The 25,874-nt window shown below is 34.5% G+C and overlaps 4 protein-coding genes across 7 annotated transcripts; 3 read left to right on the top strand and 1 right to left on the bottom strand.

Moving 5' to 3' along the window:
* The first annotated feature begins 1,188 nt into the window (after nucleotides 1-1,188).
* LOC18009574 (putative UDP-glucuronate:xylan alpha-glucuronosyltransferase 4) lies at nucleotides 1,189-5,205 on the top strand. 2 transcript variants are annotated; one of them, XM_006392412.2, is made up of 3 exons: nucleotides 1,189-1,990; nucleotides 3,819-4,267; nucleotides 4,726-5,205. In XM_006392412.2, exons 1-3 carry the CDS (start codon nucleotides 1,189-1,191, stop codon nucleotides 5,203-5,205), a joined length of 1,731 nt encoding a protein of 576 aa, XP_006392474.2. The 2 variants fall into 2 exon arrangements, with proteins under 2 accessions (XP_006392474.2, XP_024005537.1); XM_024149769.1 differs by having other exon boundaries at nucleotides 1,246-1,990; nucleotides 3,825-4,267.
* A 3,191-nt stretch (nucleotides 5,206-8,396) lies between these two features.
* On the bottom strand, nucleotides 8,397-11,789 carry LOC112082235. Of its 2 annotated transcripts, XM_024149785.1 has the most exons (6): nucleotides 11,661-11,789; nucleotides 10,857-10,919; nucleotides 10,582-10,714; nucleotides 9,112-9,400; nucleotides 8,697-9,022; nucleotides 8,397-8,624 (listed from the first exon to the last, which is right to left on the bottom strand). In XM_024149785.1, the coding sequence occupies exons 2-5, from the start codon at nucleotides 10,897-10,899 to the stop codon at nucleotides 8,936-8,938; spliced, it is 552 nt and encodes a 183-aa protein (XP_024005553.1). In that variant the 5' UTR covers nucleotides 10,900-10,919; nucleotides 11,661-11,789; the 3' UTR covers nucleotides 8,397-8,624; nucleotides 8,697-8,935. The 2 variants fall into 2 exon arrangements, with proteins under 2 accessions (XP_024005553.1, XP_024005559.1); XM_024149791.1 differs by lacking the exons at nucleotides 10,857-10,919; nucleotides 11,661-11,789 and adding an exon at nucleotides 10,825-10,846.
* A 4,068-nt stretch (nucleotides 11,790-15,857) lies between these two features.
* LOC18009646 (mitogen-activated protein kinase kinase kinase 2) lies at nucleotides 15,858-20,090 on the top strand. Of its 2 annotated transcripts, none has more exons than XM_024149764.1 (17): nucleotides 15,858-16,276; nucleotides 16,767-16,808; nucleotides 16,970-17,035; nucleotides 17,130-17,240; nucleotides 17,323-17,403; nucleotides 17,489-17,554; nucleotides 17,693-17,775; nucleotides 17,861-17,942; nucleotides 18,025-18,125; nucleotides 18,225-18,264; nucleotides 18,354-18,413; nucleotides 18,502-18,551; nucleotides 18,626-18,851; nucleotides 18,967-19,137; nucleotides 19,233-19,540; nucleotides 19,671-19,741; nucleotides 19,834-20,090. In XM_024149764.1, the coding sequence occupies exons 1-17, from the start codon at nucleotides 15,980-15,982 to the stop codon at nucleotides 19,926-19,928; spliced, it is 1,950 nt and encodes a 649-aa protein (XP_024005532.1). In that variant the 5' UTR covers nucleotides 15,858-15,979; the 3' UTR covers nucleotides 19,929-20,090. The 2 variants fall into 2 exon arrangements, with proteins under 2 accessions (XP_024005532.1, XP_024005530.1); XM_024149762.1 differs by having other exon boundaries at nucleotides 17,489-17,566.
* A 3,056-nt stretch (nucleotides 20,091-23,146) lies between these two features.
* On the top strand, nucleotides 23,147-25,232 carry LOC18009708 (protein AUXIN RESPONSE 4). Its single transcript, XM_006392410.2, has 2 exons — nucleotides 23,147-24,413; nucleotides 24,913-25,232. Exons 1-2 carry the CDS (start codon nucleotides 23,223-23,225, stop codon nucleotides 25,129-25,131), a joined length of 1,410 nt encoding a protein of 469 aa, XP_006392472.1. The 5' UTR covers nucleotides 23,147-23,222; the 3' UTR covers nucleotides 25,132-25,232.
* Nucleotides 25,233-25,874: the final 642 nt, after the last annotated feature.

The following is a 25,874-nucleotide window of genomic DNA, read 5'->3' as shown; positions in this document are numbered from 1 at the left end:
TGTCGTAGAGATCAGATCTCAAAAACTTGATAAACAATTTATCTCTAATTATGCTTTAGGATTTTCGTGAGAGGCTACCTTAATTAGACATCTCATCATATATCTAAAATATATTAATTTATCAAGGTATTAATTTATCGAATATTAATTTATAGAAGTTATACTATATAATGAAATTACATAACCTAGCACATTAACGCTTAATGGACCAAAGCCCAAACTCTAATAACAAAGTCGAAAACGTAACTTATTTTTACTGTCCATCACGTGCATGCATATAATATATGTCATACATATATTATTCTTTTATTAGTCATGCATTTAAATTATATGTTATATCTAATATAATCATATATATCATTTCTTAAACCCAATATATTATCGATCTAGTATGTTTAGGTGTATAAATCTGTAGGATCAACATTACAACAAATTCATAATCTATAGATTATAAGTGGTTTCTAGTAAAACATTATAACCACCTAATATTATATGATTGTCAAACTTTGACGTTACAACTTCAATTAGAGAAGTTCAGATAATTTTAGGATATTCCTAACAATCTCCCACTTGTACTGGAATCATCTATTCCTATAATTCTTTTATCTCTATATCTCAATCTGAGCATAAGGCAAGAAATTGTGTCATCTTTATTAAATTAGATCATGTGTTATCGAACTCTGATTTATACTGATCAAACAACCAAATGACTGACATTCACCTCGTTTGAGCACGGGCATGCATTTCTCATTATCAAATCTTGTCATTTATTTCAAAGAAATTACTAATATTTTTGTCATTTGACCTGATATCCCTTGATGTTTTCCTTTTTGTTTATAATTATGTCCTTATTTAAAAACAAACTGAGATTTCTGTTTAATTGTTTTGCTATTTGAGATTATTGTATATCTTTGGATCCAGTTTTTTATTTGATTTAAATAAAAAGCGTGTCTAAGAATATTAATGGACTAATTATCAACAACCAATATTCAAGATATCTATAAGCACAACACCACGACCATTACGGCATTACCGCGGGATTCACATAATCAGTCGAACTAAACAATTACAGAGAGAGAGAGAGAGACTTTGACTTTCCACGCCGACGTGCGTCCATGCAAATCAGTCCTTCTATTACCAAACACACACGCAGAAATTAACACATACATATAGTTTTTTCCATTACAAATGAAAATGCGTGTGAAGATTTCTAGGTACGAAAACGTAGAGGAGAGAGAGTTAAAGATGGGTGCGAAACCTCAAAATTCTAGAGGGAAAATCTTCATGGTCTATCTAATAATAATCTCATTGTCACTTCTAGGTTTGATCTTAGCCTTTAAACCTCTTTTTCTTATAGACGAGATCATCAATTCTCCGTCGTCCGATTTGCGGATTGATCTTCCTTCGCCGCAAGTCAATAGGAACCCAAGATGGCTCCGACTTGTCCGTAACTATCTACCGGAAAAGCGAATCCGAGTCGGCTACCTTAACCTCGATGAGCAAGAACGTGAAAGCTACGAGGCTAGTGGTCCGTTGATTCTGAAGAATGTCCACGTGTCACTGGATCCTATCCCGGCAAATGTCACTTGGAAGAGTCTCTTCCCAGAGTGGATCGACGAGGAGGTTTCTTACTGCCCCGAAATCCCTCTCCCTACGCCAGAAGGTTCTGATGCTGACGTGGACGTCATTGTTGCTAGAGTTCCATGCGATGGATGGTCGGAGAATAAAGGGCTAAGGGATGTTTTCAGGCTCCAGGTTAATTTGGCGGTGGCGAATTTAGCTGTCCGGAGTGGGTTACGGAGGGTTGATTCGACGGTATACATTGTTTTCATCGGGTTATGTGGGCCCATGCATGAGATCTTCAAGTGCGATGAGCGCGTGAGGCGCGTGGGGGATTATTGGGTGTATAAGCCTAATCTCCCAAGGTTGAAGCAGAAGCTTCTCATGCCTGCTGGTTCATGTCACGTTGCTTCTCCATTTGCTCAAGTCGGTAAGTTTTGATTTTTTTCCTCTCTTTATTTTTCTAGAGAAATAGATTTGATTTTATAACTGAATTTTTTATTTAATATATTAAAATTTCACTATTCTTAAAAAATGGACAGTAACTTATTTTGTGTTATTTCGACATTTTATATAGATATTATTATCATTTAACCGTTATATGCAAAAGAATATAATGATTAATTAATTAATATTGAAACTATATAAAAAGTAACAATGTAGAAATTAATTTGCAAAAACGAAATTAATTATTTTTCCTAATAAATAGCAATTGATTAATGAATTATGAAATTTTAACAAATGTTAATTAAGTTCTTTTGGATAGTCTTTATTGCTATCCCGTACTTGTTTTTAGTGAAAAGTGAGAACTACGAGGTTAATGGTTGGTGCGATTAGATCGTGCTGCACAGTATGCATTTTCTAAATTTGATATTGCGACATATATAGTTTGTTGACGTATTCATAATTAAAATTGTTTATTTTATATAGTAAATTGGGTAAAACAGAAAATTGAATTGTTTTTTTAATGTGTGAAAAGATCTAAAACTACCTATATTTTGAAACGAGGGAGTAATTTTAAATAGTACTAATTAATTCATCCCACATATAGGACTAAAAAACTCTATTTTCCTACATTGGAAATTAAGGACGTGGATCACAAAACAAACTTCAATCATTTTAAAGTACAGCTTAATGTTGGATGAAATTATTGCATGACACGTCTAAATTGTTTTCTTCTCTCAAAACTTGTAGTATATATTTATTAAAACTCGTTAAACATATTTCGTCACTATATCATTTTTATTCAGGGAAAGAATGATAAAATGATAATATAGACTTTAGATCATGGAGTAATTATCTAAATTTTGAGTTTTATATTTGATTCAATATACAGTAAAACATCTATAAATTAATACTCGATAAATTAATAATCACTATAAAATAATAAATTTTGCTGGTTCTAATTCGAGTCAATGTAAAAATTCATCAAATTCGATAAAATAATATAATAATATTTTTTTGAAACACATATGTAAATATATGGTCCCAACAAAAACAAAAAAAATAATAATTATATAAATTTATGCAAATATATGTAAATATAATGTTCTAAAATATGACTAATATGTTTGCTTTTACTTATTGTTGAAATCTAATTGGATTTCATCTCTCTAATTATTATATTAGTAGTTTTTACTGTTGTTTTAGGATATACATTTAAAATTTATGATGATTTTTTTGATGTGATAATTAATTTTCTTACATGTAAATATTTTTAAATGTACTGTAGTGATATCTTCAATTTTATCATCAATAATATGGATAGTAACAATATTTTTTTTAATTAATTCAAACATATAAATATATATATATATATATAAACTATCCAATATGCTATTAAAAACTACTATAATGCAATAGCTATCATTGTTAATCATAATTTGAATTAAGAGATTTGTTTAAATTTTTAAATATAACATTATTAGAAAGAAAGTTTTAGAAAATTATATGTGCAAAACAAAGTTTCTCTATAAATTAATAATTATTAATTTATAAATAAATTAATATCACAATAAATTAATAAAATATTATGGTTCTGATATTATTAATTTATAGAGGTTTTATCGTATATGTATTCCTTTGTAATATGTAATCATACAACTCAATAGATTTGAGTACAACCCTCAACCTGCTTCCCACAAACCCTAGTTATTCACCAAAGTTTTCTCTTTTCACTCATTCTTCTCATTGCTTCATTTATCAAAATATTGCTAATTTTATCTCACTCACGATTTTAGAAATATGATTATTTACAGGCCAAGAAGTATGGAGACAAAAAAATGAAGATAATCTTACATCCGAGGCGATCAGTAAGCAACGGGTCGCCTACGTGACAGTACTACACTCATCCGAAGCCTATGTTTGTGGTGCAATAGCCTTAGCACAAAGCATAAGACAATCAGGATCGAATAAGGACATGGTTCTCCTCCACGATCAGTCCATAACCAACAGGTCCCTTCTTGGTCTCAGCTCTGCGGGATGGAACCTTCGGCTGATTGACAGAATTCGCAGTCCTTTCGCCAAAAAAGACTCTTACAATGAGTGGAACTACAGCAAATTGCGTGTGTGGCAAGTAACTGACTATGATAAACTTGTGTTCATAGATGCAGATTTCATCATTCTCAAGAAGATGGATCATCTCTTCTACTATCCGCAACTATCGGCTTCAGGCAACGACAAAGTGTTATTCAACTCCGGAATCATGGTAATATAATTTCAGTTTAACAAATTATAAATTAACAAATAATTTGGTGAAACGTTCTAGAAATAAAATTTGAAATAGCAATCTTATTGGCGAAAAATCTTTTCTTAATAATTCAGGCAACACATCCTGTGCATATACTATATTGAAAAAAAAATTGCCTGAATTTTGATATTAAACCAATTAAGCCAGCTGAATAGAGAAAATAGTCCAGCAGAATATGACCTATTTTCTTAACATTTTGTTTCCATGTTGCTTATATATTTTCCCGCCAGAAAAGTTAGACAACTGTTTATATTTTGTATTTGTTTTATATTCTCTCTGATATTCTCACACTTCTACGGTACTTCTACCAAATCATTTAAAAAAAAAAAATTATTATTTATGTAAAACATCTTTTATTTTGAAACAAAGGGAATATCAATTCAAAAGTAGTACTTTAATTTTTCTTACATCTGCAGGTTTTTGAGCCATCGCCATGTTTGTTTAAAGAATTAATGGAGAAATCCTTCAAGATCAATTCATACAATGGCGGAGACCAGGGTTTTCTCAATGAGATATTTGTATGGTGGCACAGGTTATCAAAAAGAGTGAACACAATGAAGTACTTTGGCGAAAAACTCAAAGGAACGCACGATCTTCCGGAGAACCTAGAGGGTGTGCACTACTTGGGATTGAAGCCATGGGTATGTTACAGAGACTATGATTGCAACTGGGACATAAGCGTGCGGCGTGTGTTTGCAAGTGATTCGGTGCATGAAAAATGGTGGAAAGTATATGACAAGATGTCAGATCAGTTGAAGGGTTATTGTGGGTTGAATAAGGAGATGGAGAAGAGGATCGAGAAGTGGAGGAGAATTGCTGAGAACAATAGTTTGCCTGATAAGCATTGGGAGATTAAAGTGAAAGATCCTAGGAAGAAGAATCTTCTTGTTCAGTGAGAGGGTTTTAGCTTTTTGATTTTGCTGGAGACTTGTAGAAATTTGGGAACTGAGACTGAACTTCTGATTCAAGAAAAGAGTTTTGCCCCCGAAAGTTTTAAAAGATACAGTGGAGAATTTTGGGACGACAGTTTACAATGTAGAATGTTACTAATCCACATTGTTTATTTATTTATACAGTCGTTTAATCATATGATTAAATTAATAAATTTCTAACATTTGATGTTTCCTATTTTCTTTAAAAACAAAACTTGGCTCTTGTTGTTTGGTGATATTGTGTGATATATTTTAAAAATATGTTAATGCATGTAAAAAAAGTTCACAAGAGGAGAGCCTTCATCATTTATTACTGGTCATTACACTTAATGCTTGCATAGGAAAATGCATGAATTCAACCCATGGGAGCAAAACTTGGACCTACCATTGGTCAACCACTTAAACCCTCTCACGGGTTCTCCACATTTTCGTCCACCATACTTGGTTCTTCTCTCGGGTCATGTTGGTTTTCTCATTGGATCAGCCACATTGGTTTAGCCACACGGTCTAAATTTTAACATCCACTCTCAAGATCGGCTTAAGAAGAAGCTAATCTTGCCATGAAGACCGTTTGGACATCATCCCCTCTTCAACTCTAGCTACACATTATTAATAATTGTTTTGAACAGCACAATGCCGTCAAAGAACATAACACCACCTTTAGAGCACATCAAAGGACGGATCTGATGTTCCACAGTGCATAGAAATATGACGTGAACGACCTGGTCCTCATCAAACCACTTCGAATATGCTTAACAGTTGACATGAACTGGATGTGTTGAGAACCTCTTCGACTTCCTCCTTTCTTACGGATTTTTCTTTCTCCTTTGCAGAAACTTGAGAATCATCAAACATGCTGCCATAGACCAGGATTACTAAAAGCAGTTTCGTGGCCATACACGGAAAAAAAATTTATCCTCTCTGAAAATAACAAGAACAATTTGACTTGAGTTTTCAATGACAGATCTTGAAGAATTAAAGATTCATAGAATAGAGCAGAGAATAGGAACCGACCAGAGAATAGAGAAGGAGAATAGGGTTGCAGAATCTTAGCTCTCTGCTACCATGTAAAAATTTGTTATACACAGGCCTTTGTCTATGTAGAAATCTGTGATAGCACCAGTTAGGTGCAAACGCTCTAAAACAATATTAATGTTCCTAGAGAAGAGACTGACAGCGAGTGACTTGTAGAGTATGAGAACGTGAATGTAGAGTGAGAATACGAGACAATAAGAGTACCAGACATATTTGGAAGAATAAAGAATATAGGAGAATCACAATGACCAGAACAAGCTTAATGAGAGCGGTTTGTGATTCACTTCATTAGAACTGATTATCGAGGAATATACTAAAATACAAGCTGTCTAAGAGCTGAACAATAGTAGAGAATAGAGTAGACAACAAGCTCAATAGAGCCTCTCTTCCTTCTCTCGTACGTTTATTCAATGCCATAAGTTATATACTCATAGAATTTTTTTTTATAATACTGTCCAACAGCTTTATTCTAGGAAATATGACATAATAAACGATAACTAGACTAAATACTATTTCAAATTCATGCATGTAAGAGCCTTCATCACTCATTGCTGGTCTAAACACTTAATGATCAGATTGGAAAATGCATAGATTTAGCACATTGGACCACTACTTTGACCTACCAGGCATTGGTCAACCACTTAAACTGTCTCATGGGTTCACTATGCTTGAGTCCACCATACATGAGTCCTCCATCAGGTCATCCTCGATCTTGGGTCATGTTGGTTTTGCCATTTGCGTCAGCCACATCGGTTTGGCCATACCGTCTGAATTTCAACAAATTTGACATCTCAAAAGGCTTTACAAACTAACAAAAAAAACAATTATCAACTTATGGAATTGCATATGCATAAAGATCCAAACAAATAATACCTTTTATCATCCTATTGGAGGTTTTTATGTGCAACTATGGTGATTTACAATTAATAAATTATCAAGAGATTCATGGCCAATTACTTTCAAAATGGCCAGTGTTGGCCAGGTGACTGTTGTTGTGAGTTAAATCATGTTGCAGAAACTAAATGTAGCCAAAACACATGCAAAACAAAGATTTATTTAAAGTAAATCCTGTAAACTAGAGCGCATACATAATAGACTTATTAGTACCCCATTCTCATCTACGGAAAATTGAGAACTTCTTGAACCAAATAAACCGTAGAATCTCCTGCAGCAGAAAAGAGCATCTCATAATTCAGAAAGAAGTTCTCATGATTCTCGTTGGTTGATTAAGAATATGCTCATGATCATGCTAAAACCATTATACACAAGTTATAATTTATGCCATTATTTAGTGAAACTCTGTTACTAAATAAAAAATACAGTTTGCAACGACAATTTTCTCAACCATCACCAACGAAATCACTAGGTGAAAATCAGAATCACATAATGTCTCCATCATCTGCAATTGATTTCAAGACTCTTGAAATGTTATGGTTAGGAACACAACCAGGGTATAAGCACATGAAGAAGTTCGGTTTTGTAGCTTATGTGTATTCAGCATCTGATGAGGAAATCGATTTTTTGAAGAAGAATGAAATTTGGGATCTAGTCAATAGACCTAAAGACAGAAATAGTATCAGCTGCAGATGGATATTCAAGGTATAGCCAGGAATTAAAGATGTTTAGCCAGATCGTAAGGCTTGGCTTGTAGGTAAAGCCAAGACAATTTTTATGAAAGGAGAGAATTGACTACCAGAAAATATTCTCGCCGGTAGTGAAACATGTTTCCATAAGGATACTCTTGTCCTTAGTGGTTAATTTTGACTTGTAATTGGAGCAAATGGACATCAAGACTGCATTTCTTCATAGAAATTTGGAGGAGGATCTATATATGTATCAGCTAGAAGTCATGGTGTTGTATTGGGTAATTTTACCCTACTCTATCCAAACCTGAAATGAACCCGCCATTATAAGCTCTATTTCAATTAACTCTATTGGGTTTTATTACTCTATAGTGTAACCCGAAATAAACCCGTGAGTTTTTGGTTACCCGCGGTTACCCTATCTTTTTTCTATTATTTTTTTTTGTATTTTGCAAAATAAATAATATAAATTATATTTTTAATTTTTATTATCCATTTGACCATAAACAAGAATTATTTGAAACATAATTTTGCAAATATGAAGCTCAAAGAAAGATGTATAAATAAGAAACATTTGAAAAAGGATTTTGGAATTATAACTAAAAAAATAAACAAGTTTAGGCTAAAAACTTAGTGCACCATCACTTAAAACTTAGTCATACAAATATAAAAATAGTCGACATCTCACACGTTTTTATCTTGGTCCTGAGCTACCTGCCGTAGTAGAATCTTCATTTCCGTCATCAAAGTTATATTCAATATCACCTAAAATTTGAAAATATGAATTAGTTAAACAATATACTTAAAGTAAAGAATCTATAAACTAGTTTTGATTACCTTCCTCTGCAAAACCATGAAACCAATTGCGCATGCAAATCAATGCCTGAACATTTTTTGGAAGAAGGCGGTTTCTATATGGGTTTAATACCCGACCTCCAGTACTAAAGCAGACTCAGAAGCCACTGTAGTAATGGGAATACTAAGCAAATCACTAGCTAGAGAAGCCAAATCACCATAGCGTTGCCCGTTGTTTTTCCAATAGTTTAGAACTTCAATGTCAGTAAAAGACCTCAAATCTAGCCGGGGTTCCTCCAAATAAATATCCAATTCGATTTTGTATTGTCTAAACCAGGTTGGATACTCCTCTCAAGCTCAAAAAGATCCTATAACAACAAAAACATATGAAACACATGATAAAAATGCACGAGATACAATATTCTATTGAACAAGAAAAGATTAGAAAACGACTTACATAATTAGGATCATCTTCTAGTGGTGATTCAGTAAGAAGCTCATGTGCAGTTGATCTTGCTGAAATAGTCGAAGAAGTCCAAGAGTTGGTCCTATATTCTTCATAAAGCAACTTCAGATTTTTCTTAACTATAGCATCAACTTTGTCATAAGCTGATTTAAGTATTTGGGTCTTCAGCTTCGGATCTAGAACAGCTCCCATAGCTAGAGTAAGACTGTAGTCATCCCAATACTTTGAAAATTTAGATTGCATCTTCCCAGCCATGTCCTCCATTGCACTATCCCCACAACTAACATACTTTCTCAATAAACACTCGGTTTTCCACATTTGTAGATAATAGATATTAGCTGTAGGATATTTAACGCCAGAGAAATAAGTGGTAATGGTACTAAATGGCTTCAAAAAATCACAAATCTTCTCTCCTCAATCCCATTCATCCTCAGAAGGCAGTGATTTATAATTCCTATCACACGCTTTAAAGCTAGCAAATGCCCTGCAAAACTTCAAAGCCCTAGCAAGCATCTCATATGTTAGTTCCAACGTGTTGGTACGTCAAGAGACAACCCAGCTCCACTTTTGATACCTAAACTTTCAACACATTGTGCAAATGAGTCTATACTTGATTCAGATGCTTTAAAAAATCTGACACTATCTCGAATGTTATCCAAAAGACTTGTAGCTAGCTCCAATCCTTCTTGCACTATGAGATTTAGAATATGCACGCAACATCTAACATGAAAGAATTTTCCGTCACACAGCAATCCATTACCAGTGATCATCTGTAAATGATGCTTAAGAATGTTCTGCATACTGGGTATTAGTTGTAGCATTATCCAACATCATAGAGAAAACTTTTCTCTCTAGATGCCATTCCCTTAAGCAACTAAGAACTTTACTAGCCAATTCTTCACCAGAATGTGGCGGTTTCAATTCACAAAAAGCAATAATTTTATTGTTTAATCTCCAGCTATCATCGACATAGTGTGCAGTTAAACAGATGTAGCTCATCATAGTGTAACGAGCTGTCCACATATCTGTTGTAAAACTCACTCTGCCTTTGTGCTCTACAAATACCTTTTTCAACATTTCCTTTTCAATTTCATATCTCTTAAAGATATCAGATGCAGCTGTTTGTCGACATATATGCCTAACCATGGGGTTCAAATACTCAGCTCTAGCCCTAACCTTTTCATACTCAACATATCTGAAAGGCTGATCATGGTAGATAATAATCTCACTAATCATAGCACGGTCTACTTTGTGATCATACTGATTTTCTTCACTTTCTGGAGGCCTCATTGGACAACATTTTAAATGGCGGTTCATAGCTGAAGTTCCCTGAGTAGATTCCAAAACTAACTTCTTATTACAGTGGATGTATCTACTCCTATGTTTACCATCTTCCTCTACTCCAACTGACACAAACTCATTCCAAACCTTAGATTTTTGGCGTTTATTAGAGTTTGGTACCTTTTGAACTGGTTGAGTAGGTTGTGTTTCACTGTGTGTTGCAGCTGGAGTCGCTTCTTCATCCTCATTAATTTCCATATACTCATTCTCAGCATTAAGAGCTGCCATTGTCTCAAGTGTATGAGAATCCATTCTACAAATTTTTTAAAAATGCAATTAGATTAAAAAAAAAAAATCTGAAGGAAGCAACCAATAAACAACCAATAATGATTCATGTTCCTTATGCTGTAGTAAAGATATTACTCAGGAACATATGAGAGTTCTTAGAATCACACCGTCTCTAGACCAATGAATGGTTGTTTCCTTCTTCTCCTTCATAATGGGATATACCCTTGTACCTGAGTTTCCGACAAAGTGAAATCAGAAAGTTATGACCAAGACAGATAAAGCTTGGGTCTTTGGATTCTAGAAAAAGCTCGAGTCTATCACTTAAAGAGGCCATAAAGCTAATGAATTAACATACAAATACTTTAATTCCATCTTCGTATTCCGAGATTCTCAGATGGATTTGGTATCTAGCTTTGACTTGTTTAGCAATAACCAAACTTAATTCACTAAACTAACATCAAATAGAATAAAGCAGCTTTGGTTTATTGAGAAACAGCAACTAAATAAACACTCGAATCTGCAACGCTTGTAGCTCAAACAAGAGAAAGAGAGAGAGAGAAGGCAAACAAAAATCATACAAAATCAAAATTAAAACCGAGAGTTTAGAGTAATCACAGGAGCATGAGAGAGCAAACCCAGAAGGTAGAAACTAGCAGAGTCAAATTCAGATCTAACACAGTACTGCAATTGATACGTTTAATCCGATGGATCACAATCGACCCACATTCCAAATACATCTAAACTGGTTCTGATCGACAATTTCAAAATCAGAATCATTATCACATGAAGCAAAATCTAAAGCACAAACCCGATAAAATTACTAGGAGTTAACATCTAAACTCTAAAGCCATTCAAGTTCTAATTAAACCTCCCAATGAAGCAAGAACCAGTTTAAGCACAAACCCATCCCGATTCCTCTCCATATAATCTATCACAAGAGAAATAAAGCAATTTGGGGAAAACAAACGTACATGGATCCGACTCGATTGCAATGAACGCTCAACACAGAAACCCACAAATCTGGGTTTAGAGATTATTTTTGCGAGAAGAAGATGGAAGAAAACGATAGAGGGGCAAAACAGCATCGTTTTTGCAAGAGTGTTTTGTTAAAAAAAAACCATGGGTACCCTAAACCCGATAGAGTAGAACCCGACAGGGTAAAATGAAAGCATGACCCACCCGTTTTTTTTTTGCTAAAATAACAAAGTATTGGGTTTAAAAAAATATGAGGGTTTCGGGTTTACATCGGATAAAAACCCAACAATAACACCCCTAGCTAGAAGGGTATGAGAATCTACAAAACAAAGATAACGTATGTTTGCTCAAGAAATATCTGTACGCCTTAAAACAGTCTCCAAAGAAGTGGAACAAGAGATTTGATCAAGTCATGACATCTCAAGGATTCAGCACGAGTGAGCATGATTTGTGTGTTCACACAAAGGAAGTTGCGCGAGGAAATTACATATACTTACTTTTTTATGTGGATGACATATTGTTGGCTGCGAAGAATATGTCTGATATTAACAAAGTGAAGAAGGAGCTGAGTACAATGTTTGAGATGAAAGATTTAGGTCTTGCAAGGAGAATTTTCGAAATTAATATTTTCAAAGACAGAAAAAGGGTGCTCAGGTTGTCTCAGTGGAAGTATTTGAAAAAGGTTGTGAAGAATTTTAGAATAGATGGTGCTAAGAGTTCTCAAAACCCTATTGGAGCTCATTTCAAGTTGTTGTTGGTTAAGAATGACAATGTGCATTAACACAGAGGTAACTCCCTATTTCCCTGATGTAGGTAACATCATGTATGCAATGGTAGGATCTGGGCTGGATTTAACATATGGAATTGGTCTAGTGAACCACTTTATGAGTAGACAGGTCATAATCATTGGGAAGCTGTGAAGTGGTTGTTATGGTATATCAAGGGATCTGCAGGAGTTCAGTTGGTGTACACAAGGGGAAAAAAATTACAGATTCAAGGCTATTGTAATTCAGATTTTGCTGCTGATTTAGACATGAGGAGGTTTATATCTGGGTATGTTTTCATAATAGGCGGTAATATTGTAAGTTAGAAGTTGAGTTTACAACCAGTAGTAGCTTTGTCAACGACTGAAGCTGAATACATTTCACTGATAGAGGCAGCAAAGGAAGCTATTTAGCTTAAGGGTCTGTTTCAAGACTTTGGGTTTCAATATGGAGCAGTGAAGCTACTTGTGACCCTCAAAGCATCATATGTTTGTCAGAGAATAATGTATTCTATGAACGCACAAAGCATGTTGCGGTGAAATACTACTTTATTTGAGATATTATTGCAGACGAGAAAGTTGAAATCTTGAAGATTCACACAAGTAGGAATCCAGCTGATATTTGACGAAGGTGGTTCATGTGGGTAAGTTTGACTTAACGTTAGACTTACTTAAAGTCACCAAAGTTTGAAAAGATAGAGGTGAGCTAGGTGGTGTAAATCTGGATGGCTATAGTTTATAGGAGGATCGAAGAGGTATTGGCATAAAAAGGAAGATGGTAAACATATTGATATAACTCCAAGGTAGAGAATGTTGAATAGTGGTCTAATATTCAATCTTGTTTATTGGCTAGTTTAATGTCTGGGTTTAGGTTAGTTAGACATTGAGATTGGTTATCGAATTGATCAAATTGACGTAAGGTTTTGGTTTATCCCAGTTTAGGGAAAGTTGTTTTAGCTGTTAGACACAGTTGTAATAAAACGTCTTCTACCTTGCGAGCTTTCAAACTTTGAGACTCGTGCTTTCTTCGATCTAGTGAAATTTTCGGATGGAGATCTGGTCCTAGAGACGTAGATCTCCTCACTAAAAGTAAACCCTAGGTAACTAATTTGTGTGTTTTTTAATTGTTTACTGGTTTTTTTCCTTGTGTATGTCAGTATGTGAGTGATCAAAAAGCGAGAGAATTTTAAATTGATTCTTGGTGTTTTAGTGGAGGTTCGAGCTTGATCGAGCTTTGCGAGTAATCGATTAGGTGTAATAAGGTCGATAACCCAACGCATGTGCAGATTTTATTACTCATAAAGCCTATACTTATTCTGATTACTCTGCTTTGTTAGATTGAAAGAGAAAATTTTGATGTTTGTTTGTTATTTATTTATTTAGTTTTTGTTTTGGTCAGCCATTCCATTAAAAACCCATGAAGGAGCAGTATAGTACAATATTCAAAAGCCAACCCTTACAAATTCACGGTTTAGATAAAAGCTCAAACGTTAAATCCATTAAGTATAGATAACTAAAGATGGTTGACGGGAAAGTGCCACTGCTGTCGGATTCTGCCGTCTCAGAAGCAGGAAAGTCGACTTTGCGAAGAAAGTTGAATGGAAAAGCATCAAAGGACGACTCAAATTCTCTGAATATTGCAAAATCTTTTGCATAAAACCCATAAGAAGAAGAGCCATTTATTCTCCTTAAATCAAATCCATGGAAAACACATAAGCTCAAGTTAAACTACTCCTCGGAAGACCATCAAACACAACAAAGAATTCCAACTCGTCGTACTCTGAACCAAACAATCTGAAAAGCTTTGAAGCATCCACCATAGAGAAACTACACCTTTTAATCAGGGCGGTGAAGATTCAGTCTCTTATTGAAAGAAGAACAAAGAAGTCTGATAAAAAGGAGAGTCATTTTTATTTCTAGGAATTGAATTGACGAACATGCAAAAGAGAGAACAAAAGATAAAACTTATTCCAAATCCAGAAATAGCGATCCGGACGATGCTGGAAATTATTATCCAATTAACACAGAAATGGAAACCGAACAAAGTCTGAATATTAACAACAACAAAACACCGGATGAATCCGGTGAAATATTCTGATTTCAGATTGAAATCAGAATTCGTCTCTCTCAAGGATATGTGAGAGTGAAGAGAGAGAAACAATTTATTTTTATTTTTTTAACATCTTTTGTTTTGGGATTTCTTTTAAGTAAATGTACCATATGACCTTGTTACTATTCATAATTAGGTAAATGGGAAAAACAACTATTCAAGTATTGTGCATTTTTCAATAATACAATTTTACCCCTATTTAGTTTTTCCTCTAACTCTCTCTCTTTCACATATCTCTTTCCCTCCCTCACTACAATTCGAAGCCTACAGCGACGAACACTCTCTCTCACACCTATTTCTTTCTCTTCCTCACTACAATTTGAAACATAGACAGCGATGAAAACTATAATTTATTGTTGTCTTTTTTGTTTAAATGTTTTAATACGTACCTACTCAGATTTTGTTCTCTGTGCTCTAATGGTATAAATGATTGATTTTTTGTTAAGTTCTGCAAACCGGATCGAATTTTGCTCTAGATCTGTCAAGCTTCATCACAAATCATGACAATGTTTCCAGAGGACGACTCGATACAAATCTGCAAGGTGTGGAACGAGAATCTTGAATCAGAGATGGCACTGATTCGAGAAGTCGTCGACGATTTCCCTTTCGTCGTCATGGATACTGATTCTAGACAGATGTTTTAGTGCAATATATAAATTGTTAACATGTTAAATTTATTTGTATCGCGTTAAACAAATTAATATCATACTTTTAAAGTAACCTAGATAGCTGTAAATGTATATGCTCTAAAACGTAGATAGTTGTCAATGTCTTAGCTCTAACTAAGTTTCAATGTTTTGAAAATAAATAACATGTTAGCGAATACAAATATTATGTTAGAAATGATAAATAAATTGTTAGCGGATAAAAATAGTATATTATAAACGTTAAATAAATTATTAACGAATACAAATTTAGTGTTAGTAAGATAACATATCCTTTATTGATGTAAACTTAGAATTAGCAAGATGAAATAATATTTATCATATTAATAAAATATGTAATATGATAATAAGTTATGTAATTGTATAATTTATATGTTAACGAAAGAAAAATGATGAAAGAGAAACTCCATACGGAAAGAAAGACTCCTAACAAAAGAATGAGAGGTTAAAAAGTAATAACACTTTCAAAGTGTTTGACAATTGTCTTATCAATTTACTGTTTTCTCATTTTCTTAATTTTGACCAGAATATAGAATTTTTAGAAAACTGTCTCATTTCTTTTTCCGCAATTCTTTTCGTTTAATATTTTTTTTTCTTTTTTTAAGTTTCGTGACTTTCGTTCTTCGGTATTTCTGTATTTGTAAGTCATTTATTTATTTTTGAAAATGGAATCTCCTACCCTTTTCCCCCACTCTCAATGGAAATCTGAATCCTCTAAAATCGCCAGATGAAACACAGAAACACAAAAGAACACTGAATATTTCGAAACAGTTTCAAATGCAAGATCTCTTCGGATCGGTTCGCCGGTCACTAGTCTACCGTTCTACCGCCGACGATGAGAACCAAGAGAACCATCCTCCGTTTCCTTCTCTTCTCGCCGATAAAATCACTTCCTGCATCCGCAAATCGAGGGTTTTCGTCAAACCCTACTCATCACCACCTCCTCCTAACACCACCGTTCAAATCAAACCTCCGATTCGGTGGCGGAAAGGTCAGTTGATTGGCCGTGGCGCCTTCGGTACTGTTTACATGGGGATGAATCTCGATTCCGGAGAGCTTCTCGCCGTTAAACAGGTCCCATTTCTGAAACTTGGCTATTTGATTTTGATTTCGACTCTTAGTTAAGTTTGATTCCGCTAATGAGTTATCTGCTAGGTCTGCAAGCTGATTCGTTCTAAATCTCTGATAAACCCAGCAGCTTAGTTCGTTTAGTTAATCAAAGAATTGTATTTCGTTTTCAGTGTTCACTCTAATGGTTTATACAATTGATCATGAACACATTTCGAATTAGATTTTTTTTTGCTTTGATAGGTTTCGATGTGACCTGATCATGAATTGATTGTAACTAGCCAATTTTTAGTAATTTGAAACTGTAATCCTCCTCGAAATTTTGCTTTGTCGCCTTAGTAGTAAACCCAGAAGCTTAGCTTGTTTCAACCACATGATTCTACTTCGTTTTCGGTGTCCACTCTAATGATCATGGTCACATTTAGGGTTTTTGTGTGGATTTGAGTGGTTGCAGATTTGACTTGATCATGAGCTAAGTTTAGTTGTTTCTACTCAGGTTCTGATTGCATCCAATTGTGCATCCAAGGAGAAAACTCAGGTTTAACAAACAATACAACCTGTTTCTTTTTATATATATATTTTTGTGCTACATTTCCTTTTCTTTTGTCCATTACATGATCTTAATTGTTTCTCTCTGTCTCTCTACAATGAGCTGATTGATTCATTACATGACTTTCCTACTATGTTTCCAAAAAAAAGGCTCATATTCAGGAGCTTGAAGAGGAAGTTAAGCTTCTCAAGAATCACTCCCATCCAAATATAGTTGTAAGCACTGAACGCTTCTATATTCTTGCAATGCTGATAGATTCATCAGTTGTTTTTTTTTTCTAACTCAGACATTCCATTTTTGTATCCTTAGAGGTATTTGGGCACGGTGAGAGAAGATGAAACTTTGAACATCCTTCTTGAATTTGTTCCTGGTGGATCCATATCATCTCTCTTAGAGAAATTTGGACCATTTCCTGAATCTGTAAGTCACTACTTAAAAAATCTTTTGGGTTTTCCTTATATGTTAATCGTGCTAACAATGTCTTTTAAACTGATTGACTAAGGTTGTTCGGACTTACACGAACCAACTGCTTTTGGGCTTGGAATACCTTCATAATCATGCAATTATGCACCGTGACATCAAGGTATCTGTTCTTTCACGTACTATGAAAGTGTTTCAGAAATATCTCGTCTCCTTGCTCGTGATAGTCTAGGTTCTTCTGTTCTCAGGGTGCTAATATCCTTGTAGATAACAAAGGATGTATTAAACTTGCTGATTTTGGTGCATCCAAACAGGTAGCGGAGTTGGTAAGTCAGTTTTCAGTCTTCTATTAAGTAAAACCATTCGACTCTGTGTTTTCTAGTCTTGAAAGTTGTTCTTGTAACATATTCTTTATCATGATTCCCATCTAATACAATTGGATTTATCTCTAGGCTACTATTTCGGGTGCCAAATCTATGAAAGGGACTCCCTATTGGATGGCTCCAGAAGTTATCCTTCAAACTGGGCATAGCTTGTAAGGATCAACTAAAACATGTTCGTATTTACAAGATTACATGATTTGTAGTCGATTTCATATTACATGTGCCTATTTTACGCAGCTCTGCTGATATATGGAGCGTAGGGTGCACAGTGATTGAAATGGTGACCGGGAAAGCTCCTTGGAGTGAGCAGTATAAAGAGGTGCTTAATTTTGTATACCTTTTTATTCACTTGTGTGAATAATTTTGTTTCTTGAACTTATGTGGACATATTTTCTTCTCAGATTGCTGCTATCTTCCACATTGGAACGACAAAGTCACATCCTCCAATCCCTGACAATCTCTCCTCTGACGCAGAAGATTTTTTACTCAAGTGTCTGCAAAAGTAAGCTAATTGTGACCCATAAATTTTAGATTAGAAATCAAACGTAACATCTGTTACTTCTCGTATGGATTGCTGAAACATCATGTCCTGTCTTGGCAGAGAACCAAATATGCGGTCTACCGCTTCTGAGCTGCTAAAGGTGAATAGTCAATAGTGTAGTGAAATCCAATGATGTCACATGTTTTAATTCTTTGAGTTGTAATGTTCTTGCTTTTCTTTCATTGGTAGCATCCGTTTGTTACGGGCAAACAGAACGAGACTGCTTCTACAGTTCTTGCTTCCGTCATGGTACGTTCACATTATCCAGCTATCGAATATCGTCTTAGTTTTTCTGTAAGAGTTTTGATAGTATGTCGCTTTGTGTTTATACTTTCAGGAAAATTCAAGCATTCCTTTACCATCAGCGTTAACGGGCATGAAAAGCTAGTAAGCGCCGACCTGAAGCCAAACCTTTTAAGCTGAATTTCTGACTTCTGACTGTCTGTTCCCTTTTCTTACAGTCAAATATCTACGTGCGACGATGTAGGAGACATCTGTAACTTGGGTAGTCTGAGTTGTACACTTGCTTTTCCAGAGAATTCAATCCAAAACAACAATTCGTGGCGGAAAAATAATAATGGGTATGACAATGATGATGATGACATGTGTTTGATTGACGATGATAATTTCTTGACATATGATGGGGAGGCTGGCCCTACTCTTGAGAAAAATTCTGATGCCGAGAAGGTAAGCCTCTGTGTAATTCACCTTTCTAATCAACATGTCAGATTTTTCCTTGAACAATCAAATCGATTTAGGTTTCATATTATTTCTGCAAGCATAACTTGCAAACTTTGGGCAGAGCTGTGATACCATGAGTGAGATCTCTAATATCTTGAAGTGCAAGTTTGACGAAAGTTCTGGGAATGGAGATACAGTTACGAAAATCAGCATGGAAGTGGACCAGCCATCATACTCGGAGGATGAAAATGAGCTGACCGAGTCAAAAATTAAAGCTTTCTTAGATGAAAAGGTGACTCATGTTCAATGCTTTATTTCCACAACGCATTTGATATCCAACTCAGAGTTTGCAAATATTGACTTCTTGGTAAAATGTCTTAACTATAGGCTACAGATCTAAAGAAGTTACAGACACCTCTCTTTGAAGAATTCTACAACGGTTTGATCACATGCTCTCCCAGCTACATGGAGAGTAATATCAGTAACAATAAACGAGAGGAGACGCCTCACGGTTTCTTGAAACTACCTCCAAAAAGTAGGTCTCCGAGTCAGGGCCATTTTGGCCGTTCACCTTCTAGAGCAACAGATCCAGCTTGTTGTTCCAAGAGCCCAGAAAGCCGTAGTAGCTCCACTGTGCCGAAAAATAGCAGTGCAAATGCAAGTGCTGATGCTGAGCAGGTATCAAACAGCCAGAGGTAAGTTCTACTGCAGCTATCGCTCTGCTTAGAATTTAAGGTTTCACTTTAACGGTTTCGATTCATTTATCTAGTGACGTTAACTAGAAGCCAAAATGTTTTTGTAATTGGGTTGTTTTCGACTTTGCAGTGTTGCACTGTCCGAAATAGAGAGGAAATGGAAGGAAGAGCTTGACCAAGAACTTGAAAGAAAGCGAAGAGGTAACTGCATTTTTCATGAACTCATCGTTCCTTGTGGTAATCTCATTTCTAGACCACACGTTATATGTACTCAAAATCATATGTTGATGCAGAGATTCTGCAGCAAGCAGGGATGGGATCATCCCCAAGAGACAGAAGCTTGAGCCGCCATAGAGAAAGGTCGAGATTTGCATCTCCGAGCAAATGATATGTACACAGCCAATTTTGCACTTTTGTCTCTCAAGGCTCGTACTGTTTCTAAATCTTTGCTTTTGATCTTTCGATTGCTCAACTAGTATATATGATTGATTATACATATAAATATATGTGCCTCGTATGCGTCAACTTGAAGTTTGAATACATATACATATAGAACTATGTAAGATACTTGCTGAAAGTACAGTTTGATGTCCGAGTGTTGGTGCATATTGAGGGTTGGGCCAACCACAAGGGTCATATATGTTTCCCGTTACTTTGAATATAGAATATAAGATTGCTTCTTCTAATCTGAATTGGCCACATTTGTTTTATGTTTTGGGTTGATCTGATTTATTCAGTTCTTGATTTACAAAATTTAAGGTATACTGGCAAGTGGGATCACTAATAGGTTTTAGGAAAGTCAAGGATATTTAAAATCTGAGCTTTTAACATTTCGCCAGAGAACTTTTTGTGGTGTTCGATAAAGGAAGTATAATTATATAAAACTAAAAGTATTCAAAGGGAAATTACACATTTTATTCCTCAATTATTTGCAATTAACATAAATAATTCCTAATTATCGTGATTGCAAAAAAATTCCTCAACTCAACGTTGACCATGCAAAATTAAGATTAATATAGTCAACCGTTAACTGAGAAAACGGAATACGTTATATTAAATCTTGTTAACTTTTTATGAGTCTAATTTCGTAGAGTTAATATAAAGTTGAGGAATTAATTTGCCAAATTAAAAGTTGAGGAATTAATCTGTAAAATTATTAAACTTGAGGAATTAAATGAACTAATATTTAAAAATATACACATAACTGTTAAGAAAATATTACATAGCACTAAAAACTATTGAATGTGCAAAAAATCAAATAAACTATATATAGCTCTGGTCTAATAAAAATAGTAGTTCAAGTTGAGAAAAAAATGTAGCATTTTGCAAAAAAAAAAATCATGTGGTAAAAAACAGGTAAATTCTATTTTTTTGAAAACAGTTTAGTTCTGATCTATTTTCAAAATAATACAAAAGAAAAAAACAAAATTTAGATAACATAAAAAGATAAGAAGAATATTAGAAATTAATTTAACAAACGTATATATTTTTAATTTTATATACGTGATGGTTCTCATGTGCTACAAACCAGATTTTTATAATTATAAAACAATACTTTACAATATAATTTTATAGTCCAAAAACTACTAATCTAAAATAAAAATGTGGCTCACTAGAAATTAAAAAAAAGTAGTTGATACCTATCCCACATTCTCTACGGTTCGAATCTGACTATATAAATCTATAAAAATACGATGGTAAGATCCAAGTAATTTAGGCTTTCATGCATGAACAATAGAGATTCAACTAAGATTACTTTATTAAAAACATCAAATACAAAAAAAAAAGTTTCTGTAACTGTAAAAACTTATCGGTTAGGTTCTTATATAATTTTATATAATTGTTTTGATTTTTCTCTTTTCAAATTTAATAGTTTTTAATGTTAAACGAAAATCATTAAAATTGTTATGAACAAACAATTTAATAGTTTTCTCACATTCAATAGTTCTTAGTGCTACGTAATAATTTTTACCGTTGTTATCAATAAGTTTTAACAATTATGTGTATATTTTTAAATTTCAGTTCATTTAATTCCTCAAGTTTTATAATTTTACAGATTAATTCTTCAACTTTTAATTTGGCAAATTAATTCTTCAACTTTATATTAACTCTGCGAAATTAGATTCATAAAAAGTTAACGAGATTTAATGTAACGTCTTCCGTTTTCTCAGTTAACGATTGATTATATTAATCTTAATTTTGCGTGGTCAACGTTGAGTTGAGGAATTTTTTTGCAATCACGATAGTTGGAGATTATTTATGCCAATTGCAAATAGTTGAGGAATAAAATGAGCAATTTCCCAAGTATTCAATTGGGAATATGAGATCGGAATAACGATAGGATATTAATCAGATCTAGAAACTGCTCAGACCGGTCTAGATAACAATTAGAGGTTTGTTGATATAAGTTAACGGTCTAGACTTACTCAGACCGGCTTACATAAACGAAATGGCTGAACCAGAAATAGGAGAAATTAGAAAGCATAAACCTGTTCTTAACAGAGCTTCCTATCACGGATGACAGAACACAAACATTGAGCTGCAAACGTCAAATGACTCTTTGTTTTTTTCATGGTTCTCATGTTTTGTGATTGTGACAGTGATTAGTCAGGCCTGGGCAAATTATCCGGAGCCAAAGGAATCGAATCAAAGTCATAAATACCAAAACAGTTTCTTTTTAAAAAAAAAAATATTTTGGATACCTGAATTGAACTTATATCCAAATGGATAGATACTTGAGTCAAAATACAATTATTAACATAAAATATTATATACACTTAAACTTTTAGAAAATAAAATACTTAAATTACAATTATAAACTCAATTTTTAAAAGTTATTTTGGGTAGTTCGGATAAAAATATCATAATTCCGATAGTTTAGATATTTTTAAGTATTTCAGATTTTTTAAATAGTTTAAGTAGTTCAAATAAATAAACGTAACTGATACAAATATATTTCGGATCCAAAGTGATTCTTCAATCTATCCACACCAAAAGCTATCCGAATAAGAACCGAGCTGATTTTTTTGCGGTTCTTCAATCTAAACAACAACCAATCCGAACCAAAAGCAACCAAAATGAGAACCAAACGAATTTTTCGTGGGTTCCAATATAGAAGTCTTAAACCCCTATACTTGAACAAAATGAAATCTGAAAAATCGAACCTAATGTCCAATCCTAGTGATTACTTGGAGAAGCCAATCAAATCGCAACAGTTTCCCAATTTCCAAAGCTTCGATTTGTTTCGAAAGTCATTTAAAATGAATGAAGAACATTCATGCTTGTATCAAGAGACGTAAGAGACATAAAGAAACGTATGCGTTTAAATTTTCTACCTCTATATAAACGAACTATGAATTTATATAATTCATAACTTAAACTTTCCAAGGATATTCAACCAAAAACAAAATTACAAAATTCTCTCGATTTTTGAAATAAATTCGTGTCTTTTGCACTTTGCACTTTGCACTTTCCTTTTCGCATTCATAAATTTTTTTTATGATATATTATTGTATTTAATTTAAAATTTTAGAAATATTCTCATACATATAACACGCTTGAATGATGTTTTTGAAGGAAACTTTCCTCTTTTCACTTTTACTAAGAAAAGCCCTGTGAAAAGACAGCTCCACTTCTCTCACTTTCTCTCACTCACTCTACAGCTTCCAAAAGCTTTTCTTTAATGGCGATTATCACTGAAGAAGAAGAGGAATCGAAAACCCTAGTTACACCTGAGATTAATTCGAAGTCGGAATCGGCGGCTATGAAGAATCCCCAACATAAACCCGAATCTCAAAATCCTTTCCCTTTCTGGTTCCACTTTACACTCGTCGTCTCTCTCGCCACTATCCTTTCTGTATCTCTCTCTCTTTTCTCTTCTCACAACGATCCAAGATCCTGGTTTCTCTCTCTCCCACCAGCTCTCCGTCAACATTACTCAGATGGACGAACAATCAAAGTCCAGGTAAACCCTGACGAGTCACCGATCGAGGTTTTTGTAGCTGAATCTGGTTCGATTTATTCAGTGAATGTGATAATCGTTCATGGGTTAGGTCTTAGTTCGTATGCGTTTCGGGGAATGATCCAATCGCTAGGATCGAAAGGGATTCATGGTGTGGCTATTGATTTGCCCGGAAATGGATTCTCTGATAAATCGATGGTTGTGGTAGGTGGAGATAGAGACATAGGGTTTGTGGCTAGGGTTAAGGAAGTTTATGGTTTGATTCAAGAGAAAGGTGTTTTCTGGGCGTTTGATCAGATGATTGAAACCGGAGATTTGCCGTATGAGGAAATCATAAAACTCCAGAACTCGAAACGGAGAAGCTTGAAAGCTATTGAAATAGGGAGTGAAGAAACAGCTAGGGTTTTAGGTCAAGTGATTGACACTTTGGGTTTAGCTCCTGTGCATTTGGTTCTTCATGATTCAGCTCTAGGGTTAGCTTCAAACTGGGTTTCGGAGAATTCTCCCAGTATTCGAAGTATATCGCTTATTGACTCCAGTATTAGCCCAGCATTGCCTTTGTGGGTTTTGAATGTACCGGTAATTAGAGAGGTTTTGTTAGGATTTTGGTTTGGTTTTAAGCAGCTAGTGAGCTTCCGTTGCTCAAAGGAGATGACTTTATCGCAAATCGAAGCTCATAGAATACTCTTAAAGGGAAGAAATGGGAGGGAAGCTGTTGTTGGTTCATGGAGGAAGCTCAATCATAGCTTTGACATTGCCCAGTGGGGTAACTCAGATGCGATTAGTGTTATCCCGATGCAAGTGATTTGGTCTAGAGAAGGGTCTAAAGAGTGGAGCGATGAGGGCCAACGTATAGCTAAGGCTCTTCCAAAGGCAAAGTTTGTCACTCACTCAGGCACCCGGTGGCCTCAGGTTAGAGATTTATTGGACTTTAGAAGTCATATTAGGCATTAGCTTTATCGAATTGCACAAAAAAAGATCGACTGAATCGATCTCTAGCATGTAATGACTAAGGTTATAATTTAGAACCACATCCAATACCAGAAATTAGAGCGTCATAATCAGTTATCGTTGAGGTTTAACATTGTTAAGATCTGATTGTTTTCTTGTATATACTTTGTTTTGTCATGATTTTGTATCTATTGTGCTCTCTCCAACGATTGGAGATGCTGTTTAGCTCTGTAGCTTCTTTGTTTGTGTTGCTAAACTTGTTTGTAGAACACAAAGTTGCAGTTTTTTCATTTTGATTAGATGAACTTGTTGAGTTGTCTAGTTGAAATAGAAAATCTAAATTTTTGACATTTTAGATTAGAGTTAGAGTACTTACGGTCGTTTGTATCATTGAAGGGTATATAACTGAGAGTAATTACATAAATTCTATCACAAAGCTGTGGTCGTTTTGATGATGCAGGAAAGTAAATCCGGCGAGCTTGCAGACAAGATTGCTGATTTCGTCTCTCAGCTTCCGAGATCCATCAGACGAGTTGCTGAAGAACCTGTCCCGGAGAAAGTTAAGAAAGTTTTAGAAGAAGCAAAGGCCGGTGGTGACCATCACCATCATCATGACCAAGGGCATGCCCATGCTGGTTACACGGATGCTTACGGTCTTGGTGAGGGATGGACTACCTGATATACATTTGAGTTTCTTGTTTTGGTTATTATGACTATTTTGAGATTGTTTTTGTTCAAATTCTAAAATCTATATATATAAAGCTGAATCTCCCATTTTCTTATGCTGCCATATCATTATTCATAGTCTACAACATCAAGTTATAGGTTGAAAACTTTTTTTTTAATTTATTTTGTTTTTTGTAATTTTCGTAATAATTACCATCCATTAATCACTTTAATAGAATAAGTTTACACTAAAATTTGAAAAAAATTATTTCCATAAAAAGATAACTTAGATATTATTCATTCAAAAAGAAATTTCAATTTAATAATTTTAGTTCTATCAATTTATTTATAGGGTTTAGGAAAACTATATAAAGCTTAGAAAAACTATAAAGTTTTTTTTTTTGTCTAATAGCCTAGTTACCTAAAACGGTTCAGTGACCTAAAATAGTGGTATCAAATTTACATATATCATATCGTAAGGGTAGATTCGAGCACTCTTTGCTAGATTGTCTGCTTTCATGTTCTCTGCGCGTGGGATAAATGATAGGAAGAATACTAGTCTGATAAGAAGTCAACGTCTCAAGTCCTCGGAAGTGGTACAGTCCCTCACTCTCACGATCACCCACTCCAATCAGCGTCCTCGTGATGCGGTCCTGCAAAACCACAAGTCGATCAGTTATTTGCCCTACACAATAATTATCGGTAAGCAACTGTCCAAACGAGATTAAATTCGTATGAAAGTCGTCGACAAAGTAA

Source organism: Eutrema salsugineum, unplaced genomic scaffold (assembly GCF_000478725.1).
Source record: "Eutrema salsugineum unplaced genomic scaffold, Eutsalg1_0 scaffold_8, whole genome shotgun sequence".
In the NCBI taxonomy this organism is placed as follows: Eukaryota; Viridiplantae; Streptophyta; class Magnoliopsida; order Brassicales; family Brassicaceae; genus Eutrema; species Eutrema salsugineum.
The sequence above is the reverse complement of the archived record's forward strand: the minus strand, read 5'-3'. Positions and strand labels throughout refer to the sequence as shown.

Excerpts from the sequence above, each read along its gene's own strand:
- LOC18009574 (XM_006392412.2), top strand. The coding sequence starts at position 1,189 with ATGAAAATGCGTGTGAAGATTTCTAGGTACGAAAACGTAGAGGAGAGA. Across the intron at positions 1,991-3,818 it reads TTCTCCATTTGCTCAAGTCG|GCCAAGAAGTATGGAGACAA; the intron begins GTAAGTTTTGAT and ends GATTATTTACAG. Across the intron at positions 4,268-4,725 it reads TATTCAACTCCGGAATCATG|GTTTTTGAGCCATCGCCATG; the intron begins GTAATATAATTT and ends TTACATCTGCAG.
- LOC112082235 (XM_024149785.1), bottom strand. The coding sequence starts at position 10,899 with ATGAAGGAGAAGAAGGAAACAACCATTCATTGGTCTAGAGACG. Across the intron at positions 9,401-10,581 it reads CTACTCAACCAGTTCAAAAG|TTGTGGGGATAGTGCAATGG; the intron begins GTACCAAACTCT and ends AAAGTATGTTAG. Across the intron at positions 9,023-9,111 it reads TAGAAGATGATCCTAATTAT|GATCTTTTTGAGCTTGAGAG; the intron begins GTAAGTCGTTTT and ends TTGTTGTTATAG.
- LOC18009646 (XM_024149762.1), top strand. The coding sequence starts at position 15,980 with ATGCAAGATCTCTTCGGATCGGTTCGCCGGTCACTAGTCTACCGTTCT. Across the intron at positions 17,776-17,860 it reads CTTCAAACTGGGCATAGCTT|CTCTGCTGATATATGGAGCG; the intron begins GTAAGGATCAAC and ends TATTTTACGCAG. Across the intron at positions 19,541-19,670 it reads CAGGTATCAAACAGCCAGAG|TGTTGCACTGTCCGAAATAG; the intron begins GTAAGTTCTACT and ends TCGACTTTGCAG.
- LOC18009708 (XM_006392410.2), top strand. The coding sequence starts at position 23,223 with ATGGCGATTATCACTGAAGAAGAAGAGGAATCGAAAACCCTAGTTACA. Across the intron at positions 24,414-24,912 it reads CAGGCACCCGGTGGCCTCAG|GAAAGTAAATCCGGCGAGCT; the intron begins GTTAGAGATTTA and ends TTGATGATGCAG.